The 14,233-nt window shown below is 34.5% G+C and overlaps 1 protein-coding gene across 1 annotated transcript in view; it reads left to right on the top strand.

The window, feature by feature from the left end:
* PSMD14 (proteasome 26S subunit, non-ATPase 14) overlaps nucleotides 1–14,233 on the top strand; it is a 96,827-nt gene that overhangs the window by 77,634 nt on the left and 4,960 nt on the right. Inside the window, exons 9-10 of the mRNA XM_045855864.1 lie at nucleotides 1,656–1,730; nucleotides 6,327–6,452. Coding sequence (XP_045711820.1) covers nucleotides 1,656–1,730; nucleotides 6,327–6,452 — 201 coding nt within the window. The remainder of the gene's footprint in view (nucleotides 1–1,655; nucleotides 1,731–6,326; nucleotides 6,453–14,233) is intronic.

Here is a 14,233-nt window from a genome sequence, read left to right as displayed (position 1 = left end):
ATTGGCCATAGCTGTTATTAACTATATGGCCACTATGTAGAATTATGTAGTTAGGACATTGCACAAAAGTACTTGGATGATGGAGCAGTTTGCACCTCAAATCTAATTTAAACCCTACCCTCCAACCAGGCTGTATCTGGAGGACTAGGCACCTATTTCTAATCCTTCCACCCGGCAGATACATTTCATAATTTGCATAAAGATAAGTACAGGTTAAGATCTGTGCAGTATAATTTTTGATCAGTACAGCATTTCTATACACTACAATTTAATTCACTGCTCTTGATGATTATTAAAATGGATAGGGATTCAATAGATCTCTTAGTACTTTAATTTTTTATATCAACCATTTTATTATAGCAGATGTTAGGAATATAAGTGGATTGTTACAGTATGTATTAAAATGTTTAATTGATGGAGTGATATTTGCTAGCAAACTAAGCTGTGCTTTGTTTTTATCCTGATCCTTAAAGTTCAAAGACTTATCCAGGGATTTCTTAAGATACATTATCGCATAGTATGTAGAAAAAAACATAGACTTTGGAATCAGGACTTGGTTTCAAATCCCAGCTTTACCTTTTTACTAACTATAAAATGGAACAAATTCAGATTTCTGCCTTATTTTCCTCATCTGTCAAAATACAAATGGAACCAGCCTACTTACTAGGTTGTTGTGAATATTATAAGATTTAATGTATAAAGCAGATGCTAGGTGCTCAGCAGGTAGTGCCTTCTACATAAACACTATAACACCTACACTGTAAAAAATCTAATAGTCAGACAGTGTGACCATTGTTTTGGTTAGTTTTACCTCTAGTTTCCTGAGAGTTAACCCCAAAGTCCTCTTTATTTTTATACTTGTTGTAAATATGTCCAAGGTGTATTTCTATACTTTGTCTTAGTAAGCTGATAGAGGGTCCCTCAGAATACCATTCTGAACCTCACTTGAACTTATTTGGCTAGAGTTAAATATTTGAGCGTTTATGAATGTATTCCAGCACATGCAAGTTTATTGTAACTTAATAAAGCCATGCTGTTAACTTAAATTTTTATTTTGGTTTGCCTGTTTGTCTTGGAGATCCAGGGCAGTGGGGATAAAATCTGGTTAGTGAGACTGAGTGTGAGCTAAATAAACCCAGTAAGAGCAAACTCTGCTTTCTTAATTTGGAGATACGCGCATACACAATTATTTGAATCTATGAGAACTGAATTAAGATGGGGAATCCCGGATTAATGTTGTAAGTGAAGAAATGAGTGTCTTAATATGACTTTTTAAGCTTTAATTTTGAAATAACAAAGAGCTCCCTAGCTATAAAATCAGGCTTATTAAATTATATACTTATAAATTATGAATATTCAATTTATAATTTGGATTATGGTGAGGTCAACCCTCTCTCTGAACAAGGCTACTGAAACTGTTGAGTTTGTGCTGCTCTATATCATACTTTGAAGAATCTGTGAACCAGACCTTAAAACCTCATTCTGAACTTGTAGCTGAGAGAAAAATACCAATTTAACTTTTACTGAGGATAAAACACAATTTTAAGAAGATAATAAAGGTATTGTCTACAGGTTATGTTAACAGTTTCAGTTTTATTTATTTTAATAAATGAAAAATATTAATTTGTTCTTTTTCAAATCTTTTACTTATATAGGCATTAATTCATGGACTAAACAGACATTATTACTCTATTACTATTAACTATCGGAAAAATGAACTGGAACAGAAGGTAAGTTTAAATTTTTATGTTAGGGAAAAAAATCTTTTTCATACCATTTAAATTATGGCCCAGTGTATTTGATTTTGAATTGTTGATCTATTTCATGGATGTGTTCCAGATATTTTTTTATTACTGATGAATTGCAGCATAAAAGAAAGGAATATTTTATTGGCTATATTGGAAGACATTTTACCTTATTGGTAGGTGCTCAAATAGGAAAGAAAGTAGGAAATAAACATTCTAATTTGGTTTTATGGCAAATTATAAAAATCTTTTTCCTAATTATATAATTTTTCCTGATTAATTTATCTTCTCAATAAAATGAACTTTTGTAACTAAATTACTAAATAGTTTTCCGCATTTGAAAGGAATAAATAAGATTGTACTGGTGTGCTACTTTTTAAAAAGTTCCATGTTTACCTAGGGTAAATGAAAGGTAAATCAAAAGAGAAATGCAATTTGGGGTTTTCAGATATTCAGTGCTGGATTTTTTTGTTTAAGATAATTTTTTTTATATTATATTTATTTATTTTTAGAGAGGGGGGAAGGGAGGGAAAGAGAGAGAGAAATATCTACCAGTTGCCTGACATATATACCCCGACCAGGGACAAACCCAAAACCCAGGCATGTGCCCTGACTAGGAATTGAATAGGCAACCTTTTACTTTCTGGGATAATGCTTTATGGTTAGGGCTAGAGTGAGATTTTTTCCAATTTTTTTTTATTTATTGATTTTAGAGAGCGGGCAGAGAGAGAAAGAAATACTGTTTGTTGTTTCACTTACTTATGCATTCATTGGTTGATACTTGTATATGCCCTGACCAGGGATCAAACCCGCAACCTTGACATACTGGGGCAATGCTCTAACCAGCTGAGTTACCTGGACAGGGCTAGAGCTAGATTCTTATCCCTGTTTATACCAGGCAACTTTCAAATTACTCACTTTTATTTTTATTTTTTTGATATTTTATTTATTTTAAATATTTTCTTTTTATTCTATTACAGTTGTCCCTATTTTCCCCCTTTGCCTGCCTCTACCCAGTAATTACTTTTAAAATTATGTAGCATTTTGGGGGATTAGCATTCTTTTATTTCTGCTATTTTAGGATTATTTCAGGTACAGTTTTTCTCTCCACCAATGTCAAAGGTTTAAATTGGCCTATTTTTGAAATTTCAATCTGAACTTTTTTTTTGTTTACTATTAAAACTACTCATCCTTCAAATTAGCTTCTTGTGTTTCTCTCTGAGAAAAACAAAAAAAATTTAAGAACACCAAGTACTATTTTCAGCCAGTAATATTTGGTTCCTTCAAGTCCAAGATGCTCTCAAGTCCAAACATGGTAAGTAATCAGTAGTAAAGAAGACCTTTCTTACCAGTTCAAACTGTTCCTCACAAAGGTACCTTAGAAGGGAATTCTAGTGCATGTGATGGGGGGGAGGGGGTGTAAATTGAGGTCTCCATACTACCCCTTCTTTCAACCAGATAACTTCCATTTTTAATCTCAAGTTTGATAAACTATGGTTTGAAAAGGTTAAAGCCACCAATAAACTCATGTTAAGGTCCTAGAGGCTGCAGGGAACCAGTTATTCCTTGGCCTGAGGGGAGACGCAGAGTCATAAAGTTCTCTTGCAGTTGCTTGTTGTGTCCCAAAGTTCTGATCTGCTGTGGTGGGTTTAGCTCATAGCTTGAAGTACAGAGCTAAAGGTTTTTAGCCAGGGATTGAGCATTGGCTTGTAAACCAAGAAGTCACTGGTTTGATTCCCAGTCAGGGTACATTCCTGGGTTGCAGGCCAGGTCCCCAGTTGGGGGCATGCAGGAGGCATCTGATGGATGTTTCTCTCACTCTCTCCCTCCCTTCCCCTTTCTCTAAAAATAAATAAATAAAATCTTTAAAAATATATAAGTTAAAGATTTTTAAGTTTGCTACATTTAACATTTTCCTTCATATATATTTCTCTACTATTTAACAGTCCAGAATTAGACCTCATATTAAACTTTATCAGTATTGCACAAAGGATTAAGTCCATGAGAAAACAGTTTAACAGGTTGTATACTCACTGATCATAACATCCACTCCAGTATGACAAGCCTTAGATTGAGGCAACATGCACAGGTTCATCACTTATTTTTAATTTTAGATAGAATAGGTACTGGTTGAAAATTAGTACTAATTGGAAATACTCAGCTAATTGCATAATTTTTCCCCTTTGTTTTATATTGTTGTTGTTGTTATTGTTGTTGTTGTTGTTGTTTGTTCCACATAAAGTTAGCCTTCATCCTTGGCATAAAAAATGCATATATTACATAAATTAATTAATGTTATAAATAGTTATGTTTCTAGTAGTTCAGTTTAGGCGCTTTCTTATTACCGAAAGCTTTGCCTTTACCCTTATCCCACCGACCTTTATACATACCCCAAGCCCTTCCTGAGGGCCCCAGTGGAATTCTAGTCCAGGCATGGTAGGTATATCCTTCTGCTCTGTGGGAACTGTTTGCTGTTGAAGTGGTAGGAAAATACAATTCTCAACACTTAATTACAGGTAGCTTTATAGCACACATAGTTGCAGCACTGAAATTTCTCAAGGATATATTTTCTAGTACACTATCAGTGGCAAAGATAAGAATTAATCAAAGAAATCAGAGGTACTTGTGCAGGATTTCTCCAGTTCCCCACCCCGAACTACTCTGGGCCCTAGCAGGGGCATGAGGGAATTTGGAGATTTTGTTTCTTAAAAACCCTCATAGATGTTTGTGAAATGCAGTTTCTTCTCTACCATGAGAGGAACTTTGTACCATGTCTAGTTGTAAGCCTCTAAAGAGGTAGAGTAATTTTTCTAAACTAAACTCAAACATTTCCAACTATATTTTCAGATCTTCATGGCTCAGGAATCTTTCTTCAAGTATACTGGTTCAACAATAATCATTTTGTAGTCACATTTTTTTCACACTGGACAATTGTATTAATTATTTTTAAAAACTCTTATTCAGTGATAGTCTGCAACTGAAGAACATCTTTAGAATGAGACTTTAAGAGGAACTATCTTAAGACTCTAAACTTGAGAATTTATGGACTTCCAAGAATGTATGCATATACTCAGAACCAGGAGTCCAGCTTGCAAAACAATGAACGATGGTGTTTAGTTCCATGATTACTCATAGAGTCTGATACCAACTTGCTAATGTGATTGCACACTGGATGAATTTATTTCCTTCCCAGTTTCATGACTTTTTGTTCTGATAGTAAAGATGTTTTATTTTTTTAATTATAAATGGAATGTTAGAATTTGAAAGAAATTTAGAGGTTACCTAAAATAAGCCCTAAATTAATAGATTTTATAAGCAGAAGCTCAGAAAGTTTGACATAAAGTCATTCAGTAAATGGAGCATTTACCTTCTTGGCATTTGAAAACTGAGTTATGTGAACTGTTAAAGATCTTATGTGTCATGGAATACTACACAGCAGTAAAAAAGGAGTAGAGTTTATTCACCTTTTGCAGCAGTGTGGATAGAACTGGAGACTATTATGCTAAGTGAAATAAGCCAGTCAATGAAGACAAATACTGTATGATCTCACTGATAAGTGGAATCTAATGGACAATATAAACTAATGAGTAAAATAGAATTAGAGGCATAGAAGCATGGGACAGACTGAGAGCTGTAAGAGGGGAGGGAGCAGGTGGGGACTGGTTGGAAGAAGGTGAGGGGATTAGTCAAAGAACGTGTATGTATGACCCATGGACGTGGACAAGTATGGGGATTGACTACGGAAAAGGAGGGCAGGCTTGGGGGAGGGGGCAAAGGGGAAAAATTGGGGCAACTATAATAGCATAAACAAGAATATATTTAAAAGAAATGTAATCTATAACCATAAACCTGTAATGTTGATATAATAAGGTTTTAAAATTCTAAGTTGGTGATCTATTACATTAAATTAATCAGGAAAAAAAGATCTTGTGTGTAACATAGTTTCTCTATGTTACAAACATATTCATTCATTCAAACACTATTCATTCAAAAGATATTTATTGAGTGTCTGCTATAATTAGATACTGTTCTAGAATCTAGACCCTGGTGATATTAAATAAACAGGGTGAAGTCCTTGCCCTGTTGATTTGTCTTTGGTGAGAAGGAAGTGCATGATATAAGAAAAAAATTTCATGGTGAACACACAATACAATATACAAGTGATGTATTATAGAACTGTAACCCCCATAAGTTTAAGAAAAATAAATAAAATGTCAGTTGATGATGTTACAAAAATAACAAAGCAGGTTAAGGGAAGAAAGATGTTTAGGATAATGTGGGGTGGCTTTTTTATATAGTATGGTGAGTGAAGGCATCTATCTCTAAGGAAGTGAAGAAGTAAGCCATGAAAGGATAAGGAAAATAGCCCTCGAGGCAGAAGAAGAGGAAACATAAATGCCATGGAGTTAGAGTACTCCTTAGGTTATGTACGTATATTTAGGAGAGTTCTGAGTAGAGTTTATTTACGTTAATATGGTTAAATTCATTAATTCCTGAAGTTTTTGTGAAGTTGTTCTCAAGACAAGTGAAGGAAATATCGTCCATACAGGAAAATAATGACTATCTCTCTATATTTTTTAGATGTTGCTAAATTTGCATAAGAAGAGTTGGATGGAAGGTTTGACACTTCAGGACTACAGTGAACACTGTAAACATAATGAATCAGTGGTAAAAGAGATGTTGGAATTAGCCAAGAATTACAATAAGGTAAAAGTTATATCCAACACTTATTTTGTATAATCTTTGGAATAGGTATGATTAGATGTCAAGCATTTTATAAATATAACTAGTTAAAATCGAGTGACCTAATTTGTAGGTCAGGTAGTAAATATTTTAGGCTTTGCAGCCACCCCATCTGTCACAGCTGCTCAGCTCTGCTGTTGTGGTATAAAAGTTTGTAAAGGAATGAATAAGGCTGTGTTCTAGTAAAACTGTACATACCAAGACAGGCAGCTGGCTAGATTTGGCCCATGGGATATAGTTTGCCAACCCCTGCTGTAGACCAGTTAAAATAATTTCACATTTGAAGTCTCTTCATTGATCAGAGGACTTCGTCTTGGAAGAGAAGGGGAACAGGGAGTTGTCACATAAAATTTATTTTGTGTGCTTTTCTGTTTTTATATTTAAAAGGGTTTATTGAAAACCTACTATGGAGGTATCAGGGATATGGTGAGAAGCAAGACCTGTTGGGAACCAGAAAGTTAACAAATAAATACAAAATACTTTATGATTATTAGCGTTATGAAAAAAAATAAACAGGGTGATGTAAAGAAGAGTGATTAGGGGAGACAACTTTACATGAGGACATTAAAAAAGTTGAATTTTATGCCAGCTGATGTGGCTCAGTGGACTGAGTGCTGGCCTGCAAACTAAAGAGTCACCAGTTTGATTTCCAGTCAGGGCACATGCCTGGGTTGTAGGCCAGGTCCCTAGTGGGGGTTGCACAAGAGACAACCACACATTGATGTTTCTCTCCCTCTCTTTCTCTCCCTTCCCCTCTCTCTAAACATAAATAAATAAAAATTTTAAAAAATGTTTAAAAAGTTACATTTTGCAGAATCTCCTGAAAATGTTTTGTATACTAGATGTATATGGCCATGATAATGTTTTTTGTTCATAATTTTGTGTTCTTTTACAATTTTGAAATTAAGAAAATACTTGAGCTATGACTAAAATGTATATTTTTTGTTGTATTAGTACTACTATATACTAGGTGTCTTAAAACAATGAATTTATTCCCTCAAAATTCCGGAGGCTAGAAGTCCAAAATTCATGACATTGGCAGGGCCATGCTCCCTCTGAAGCCTCTAGGGGAAGGTCTTCCTTTCTTCTTTCAGCTTCTGTTAGTCCCAGTCTTTGGTTTGTGGCAGCATAAATTTAATCTCTAATCTGGGTTAGGATATCAACATATCTTTTCAGAGGATGTGATTCAATGTGTAACATGTATTTACAAATTTTTTATCAGAGCCACATGAAGAATAGGTTTTATGTTTTGACCCAGTACAATGCAAATGTATATGTATATATGTGCATATGTAATTGCAATAAATTTTATGAAACATTTATCCTCATTATGATTTACCCTCATTATTACCCTCATTTTTTTTATTCAGTTTTATTCTGTTTTGATTATATACGTATTATATGAGGTCTGTCCAGAAGGTATCCAGCTTTATAAACTGAAAAATAAGAGACATTTACTGAAGAACATACTAGATACAGGAAACATTGTACATAGGACAATGACGCCTCAGTCCCCTTCAAAGTGGGCGCCTTGGGACCTCACAGTTCTCCCAGTCACCATCAACTGCCCCGTCATAGTTTCCTGAATTTCATCAAGGGTCTGAAACCTCTTTCCTTTCAAAGGTGAAAGCCAGAAGTCAGGTCACCAAATCTGGGCTGTAGGGGGGCTGAGTCACCTGGGTGAGAAGATGTTTTGCCAAAAAACTCAGCATGAGTCGCAGTGTGTGAACAGGCACGTTGTCATGATGAAGCTGCCAGTCACCAGTTGCCCATAGCTGTACCCTTCTGAATCATCGGAATAGTTTCCATGGAGGAATAATGTTCACACTTAATGCAAAATTTGATACAGATTCATTGCTCTACTCATTCAGTCATTCTGAATGTGATGGCCATACAGTACACATGCACACTCAGTGGTGTCCACCAGCCCCGCTGACCAGTACAGTGAGGTCATCATTGTTCACCCATGTGCATTCCAGTCCACTCTCCTTGGCTGCCAGGTTATTTTAATGTCATGCAACCCATTCTCGTTATATTAACGATGGCTGGACTTTTCTGTACAGAACTCATACACAGATACATACAGATTACAGCCTACTAATGGATTGAACATCTAGAATTTATAAAATATATGTAGACATTATACAATGTTATGTTTACAAGTATTTATTGAATATCCTCTCTACAAGTTACAGTGGAAAACAAGGATCTTTCTTTCATTTATAAGAAAACAGGTCTGTAAGAAAAGCTGATTACCAGAGTACTACAGACCACTAGACCAAAATTGGTGTGTTTCATTAACACCTTAGTGCTCAAATTGTCCAGAATCAGCTGCCTCAGTATCACATGGGCTCTTCTCTAGACTCTCAGACCTACTGAGGTATAATCTACATCTTAACAGTATTTCTAGATTTGTATACTCATTCAAGCTCGAGAACACTGCTGTTGAGAAGTCCATATGAAGTACTGTAGAAGGACAGAGGCTTGTGCTTTCAGCTGTGGAAGACCCAGGAGACTGTCTTAGAAAATAACATTTGAACTAGATGTTAAGGCATAAATACAATAAGATTTAGACATACAGAGAAATGTTACCCTGGACAAAACGAACATCACAGGCAAGGTCTAGGAGATATGAAAAAGTCAAGGACATGTTTTAGAAACTGTTTAGCCACAGTACATAACGGATGAGGGTGATAATAGGGAGCAGATTTTTAAAAAGTTATTGAAGTCAAGTAACAGGGTTTAGAATATCAGGGGACAGTTATTTTTTATCAGGAGCATGATATACCCAGAACTTGACTTCAGAAACGTAAGAACCAGATTTTAGAAGCATAATTTAACAGTGGTTTTGAAGGAGTGCTATACTAGAGGTTCTGTGTAGGAGGAGCTTGCTATTACCCAGAAAAAAGGTAGTGAGTGTCTGGATTATCATCAGAGTAGCTGTAGGAATGGAGGCATAAATAGACAAATGAACAAAACATGGCACCTCCCATTGGATAGATGAAGGGAAAGAAGAAGAAGGAGGAATCAAAGGTGAATTCAAAGTTTTCTGCCTAGATGACTAGAAGTATGATAGTGTCATTAACATTTCCAGTTTAGGTGGAAAGGATTGAGAAAGCAGGTAGAAATCCATTTTAAATAAGTAGTTAGAAATGTGGGACTGCAAATAAATGGTAGGGGCTAGTGCTTATGATTTTGGAGGCAGTTAAAATTCATATGTGCTGGCACACCAAAAAGTAATATTTCTCTTTTTAAATCAAACACATCTTACCAAAACAAATACGAATATTAACCAAGAGACGGTGTATAAAATTTTCCAAGTATAGCAACATCTTTTGAGAGAATTGAGCTTTGAAAAAGTTGCTGGGCCCATACAAACTAAATTCCAGCAGAGTGAGGTTTGGCTTTGAAGAGCATGCCCTATTTACAGGTTGTGTTCAAGCTGGAAGTCTCCTTTGGTTCTAGATTATAAGGAAAATATTTTTTTATCTGTGAAGAGTAAAGAGAAAGAATAGTTTAGCACACTTGAAACAGTTAACCTTTTATAAACTGAAAAGCTATGACAAATTATTCAGCAGACTATAGGAATGGTTTTCATTTCTCTGTAATGTTACAAGTTTAAGTAAATTCATGTTGGTACCACTGCCAGGAAATAACTTATTTTTGGTCACTGCTGCCCATCCACAGAAGTTTTTGCTTTTTTAAAGTTTGAAAAAAAATCTCTGTAGTACCCAAAAAGTTGTAAGGTTTGGTTATAAAATGAAAACAATGTGTAAGCTGTGATATGAAAGATTCCAAATTTGGAAATGTAATTCCCTCTATGATTGAAAGAGAATGTGGTAGAGTTTTTAGTAACACTTAAAATATAAAAAGAAAGGCTCATGCTACCAATTTTTTTTTTCAGTATTCTTTTTAATTGGTTGGTGTTTTAAATTAAGGTAATTATTGTTAGGTGCCAGTTAGCTACTATAGTAAGAGAAGGTTAGAAAATAATTAAATTCCTTTGTTCCAGCTTTTTTATTTTAAGTCTGAATTCCACACAAAGAGTCTGCTTGATCATTAGTCATTGATTTCTCTAATTGCTAAACTGCAACACCCCACCACTACTATTCCAAATTTTCCAATTTTTTCATGCCAGGTGCATCAATTTTTAAAATGTTGATAATATTTGATTGGATATTTATAAATGAATATGCAAGTGAAAACGAATTATAAACACATTTTAAGACTAGCAGAGACACATAAAATTTGCCATGTTTTCAAACATGTAGCCCGATAATTCTGAGTTCTAACAGTTTACTTTTTAGGTAGAAATATTGCCTACTTAGAACCTGAAGGAAACTTTGGATATATATCTATTATGTGATTACATATAAAATATGTAACTGTGATTATATTTGGTTTACTGTGGTAGCTATATTAAATAGTAAAATTTTTGTGCTAGTGTAATGCAATTAGAAGAAAACAAAAATAAGCATTGGGAATATCGGGCCAAATTATCATTATTTAAGTGTGATAAGATATGTTTGCAATCAAACATAAAAACCCAAGAGACTAAACTAGAGAACTGTTAGAATTATTATAATCAAGAATTATGTAGCTGGTAACCATGCAATGCTGGTATCCAAACACTGCACAATATCTAAAGAATTCTTGTAAAATAGTTTTTAAAAACAGTAATAAACTGGATAAGAGATCTGGGAAACTCTCTGAAGACAAATGGCATGTAAACATGAAAAAAAAAAGCCCAACCTTACTAGGTAGTCAAAGAAAAAAATAAAATTAGAAGTAAAAATTTGATTTTCAAATTTAAAAAATTTGTTTGGAAAAATACATTTCTAGAGGGAAAATAAACTGATGTAACATTTTTGAAGGCCCTCTTCCAATTTTAAATGCATATAACTCTTTGAAACAACATGTTCTCTTTTAAGGCTTTATTGTGAAGAATAAAAAACTGCACATACCAACTGAGAGAAATACTTACAACCTGCACTTATGTGTAAAAAATTAAATTGGATAGCAGTATTAATCTCTACCATGTTACCTTCCTTCCTTTTTTCAAAGACACCTCTCTATCACATATATTTCAACCTACTATGCTGTTAACAGTGTCACCTCTTAGGTACAAGGTAGCGGAATTATATACTTTATGTAAATCCTGAATTATTTTCAGTTTTTGCACCAATCAAGTGTTACTTATACCTGAGATTGTGTTATTTCAAAGTAACAATGGCTTAAATGATATAGAAATATATGTATCTTGCAATTCAAGGCCAGTGTGGAACTTTGAAGTGATCACAGACACACAATCCTTCTGTCTTTTGCTCCACTTTCCTTATATTAGCTTCCGTCTTTTAGCTTTCCTTCTGTTTTCAGGGTGATCGCTATGGCTTTGGCCATCCCATCTGAGTTCTAGGCAAGGGGGGGAAAAGGAAGGGCAAGGAGAGATACATGCACCTAAATCGGTTCCCTTTCAGAATCTTTTCCGCAAGTTCCATTCAGCATTTCTGGTAATATCTCATTGGCAGAACTTAGTCAAGTGAACATACCTTGCTTTGAGAAAAGCTATAAAATGTAGTCTTTACCTGGGAGCATTTCTGCCTTTAATAAAATCAGAGCTTTATTATAAAAGAAGAAAGAGAAGATGTGTATTAGGTAGGCAACTAGTAGGCTCTGACAGAATTTTTTAACAAGCTGAACTACAATCATACACACACACTTCTGCATACACACAGGTACACATATGATCTTTATTTTATATCCCTGTTTCATTGATTACATTTTAAAACTGGATTGCCTATATGGTTTTTAGAAAGAATTTATGCTGGTCAAGGCCACTTATTAAATCATGGATTTGGCTTTATTATTATTCAGGATGTGTCTTTAAAAAGTCATAATTTCCTGAATTGCTATGAATGTTGCTTCAGTTTTTGAAGACCAGTAGGCCTGTGTTTAAGTGACAGTTTCATTGCTTGTGGCTGTGTGGTTATACATGTCCCTGTCATTCTTTGTGCACACTCCTTTTTTGTATATTTCATATTGCATTCATCATAATTTGAGATTTACCAGGCAAGTAAAGCCCAAATGTGAGCTCCTTGAAGAGCAAGAACTGTCTTACTCAGAGTACGTAATAGTGATTATTGAACGTGTAAAATGATAAAAATTCTACTGTTGAGGACATCTCTAGAATGTACTGGAGTGTTATAAGCTATTCCAAAAAAGAGCTGGGAAAAAATTTGTATAGTATAAGTATTACCAGAGTTAACATGTGATTCTTTCAATAAGATAGTGCCTAATATTTTCATATATGAAATGCAGATTAATTACTTCACTGTGATGTTTTAAGGATTCAGTAAACTAATATTTGTCAGGACTCTGTATGTTAATTTTTAATTCCTGATGGTTGTAGGAAAACCAGTTTTATTTTTTTCCATACTCATATCTCTTACACTTTCTCAGATAGTTTTTAAATTGATTTATGTTTGTTAATTTTATTTTCCCAAGTATGTTATATGAAACCATTTTTAAACTTACTCCCTACCACTAAACCCATAATGTGATCTTCAGTTAATATCCAGTATATCGACTTGATATAAAAATCAAGAAAGAAGTAAAATACATTATCTTGAAATGCATTAGCAATTGTGCAGAGATTGTTTAATAATGAAAAGTACCATATAAGTGGTTTTAAAAAGCAGGTACTTTAAAGGGATTATAGCATGTTACAGAGAGTAAAGAAACTTAACATGTCAAAGGGAAAAAAGAAGCCAAAGAAATAGAGAAGTGTGAATTGCAGTAAGAGACATGATGTCCAAAAAAAAAACAGAGGTTACAGAAAGGAGTAGGAGAGAAAACAGGTATTGGAATATCTCTGAGGTATTCAGAAAGTTCAAGAAAACCAAGTCTATTGGAATTCATTTGTTGGTGATTCTTAAGACTGTGAATGAAATACCAAGGATGTTGTCCATGTTTGTTAAAGGGTAAATAAATGGTAGAAATTGAGATACAGGTTATCCACTTAAGAAATGTGACCATCACCAGAAAAAAAAAAGAAAATGAGGTAAATGAGTTTAGAAAAAGCCTTTTTGAGATAGGGGGTACATCTAAGGGGATTATGATAACATAACAGACCAAATTCCAGGAATTTCTTAGAATTGTGCAGACCGTGCATGATGGGATAGCCATCTGGGGGTCTTTGTTGATAAACTGTTAAAAACGTTTCTGGTGTGAATAGCCACAAACATTTTCAGTGCTTTTTTGTTGGTTGAGTAAACCGAAGAGCACGAATGCAAAAGCAAAATTTGATGCCAAATCACAGAAGTTGCCATAAACACAGAAGTTCCCCTAGTGAGGACACTGCCTGTGCCTGAATTTCATTTGTTTCTGCTGCTACCATTTCTTAATTTTTCCTGGTGACTCGCCAGATTGGAACTACGAATGAAGACAGAGTGGTCTTGCCCAGATGGCAGATAAGATATAGGTAACTTAGGTAGATGGAGAAAATATTTTAGGGGTTGATGTGATGACCTGGTGTGGTCAGATCTTGTCTACCTTAGAATGTAAGAGATGTGCTTACTCTTTTGTCATGGGGTTTGCAACCTTAGTATATGCCTAAATCTACAGCTGCTCCTCATTTTCCAGATGGCATCTATGGCTGGGAGTACTTTTTACCATCTGCACTTCTCAAAGAGTTTGTGAACTCTCTATTTTAATTATTGGAAATGGAAAAACTAATTGGTAAAGTT

The sequence above is a fragment of the Phyllostomus hastatus genome, unplaced genomic scaffold (genome assembly GCF_019186645.2).
Source record: "Phyllostomus hastatus isolate PE091 unplaced genomic scaffold, TTU_PhHast_1.1 phas_contig_1, whole genome shotgun sequence".
Lineage (NCBI taxonomy): Eukaryota > Metazoa > Chordata > Mammalia > Chiroptera > Phyllostomidae > Phyllostomus > Phyllostomus hastatus.
The sequence above is the reverse complement of the archived record's forward strand: the minus strand, read 5'-3'. Positions and strand labels throughout refer to the sequence as shown.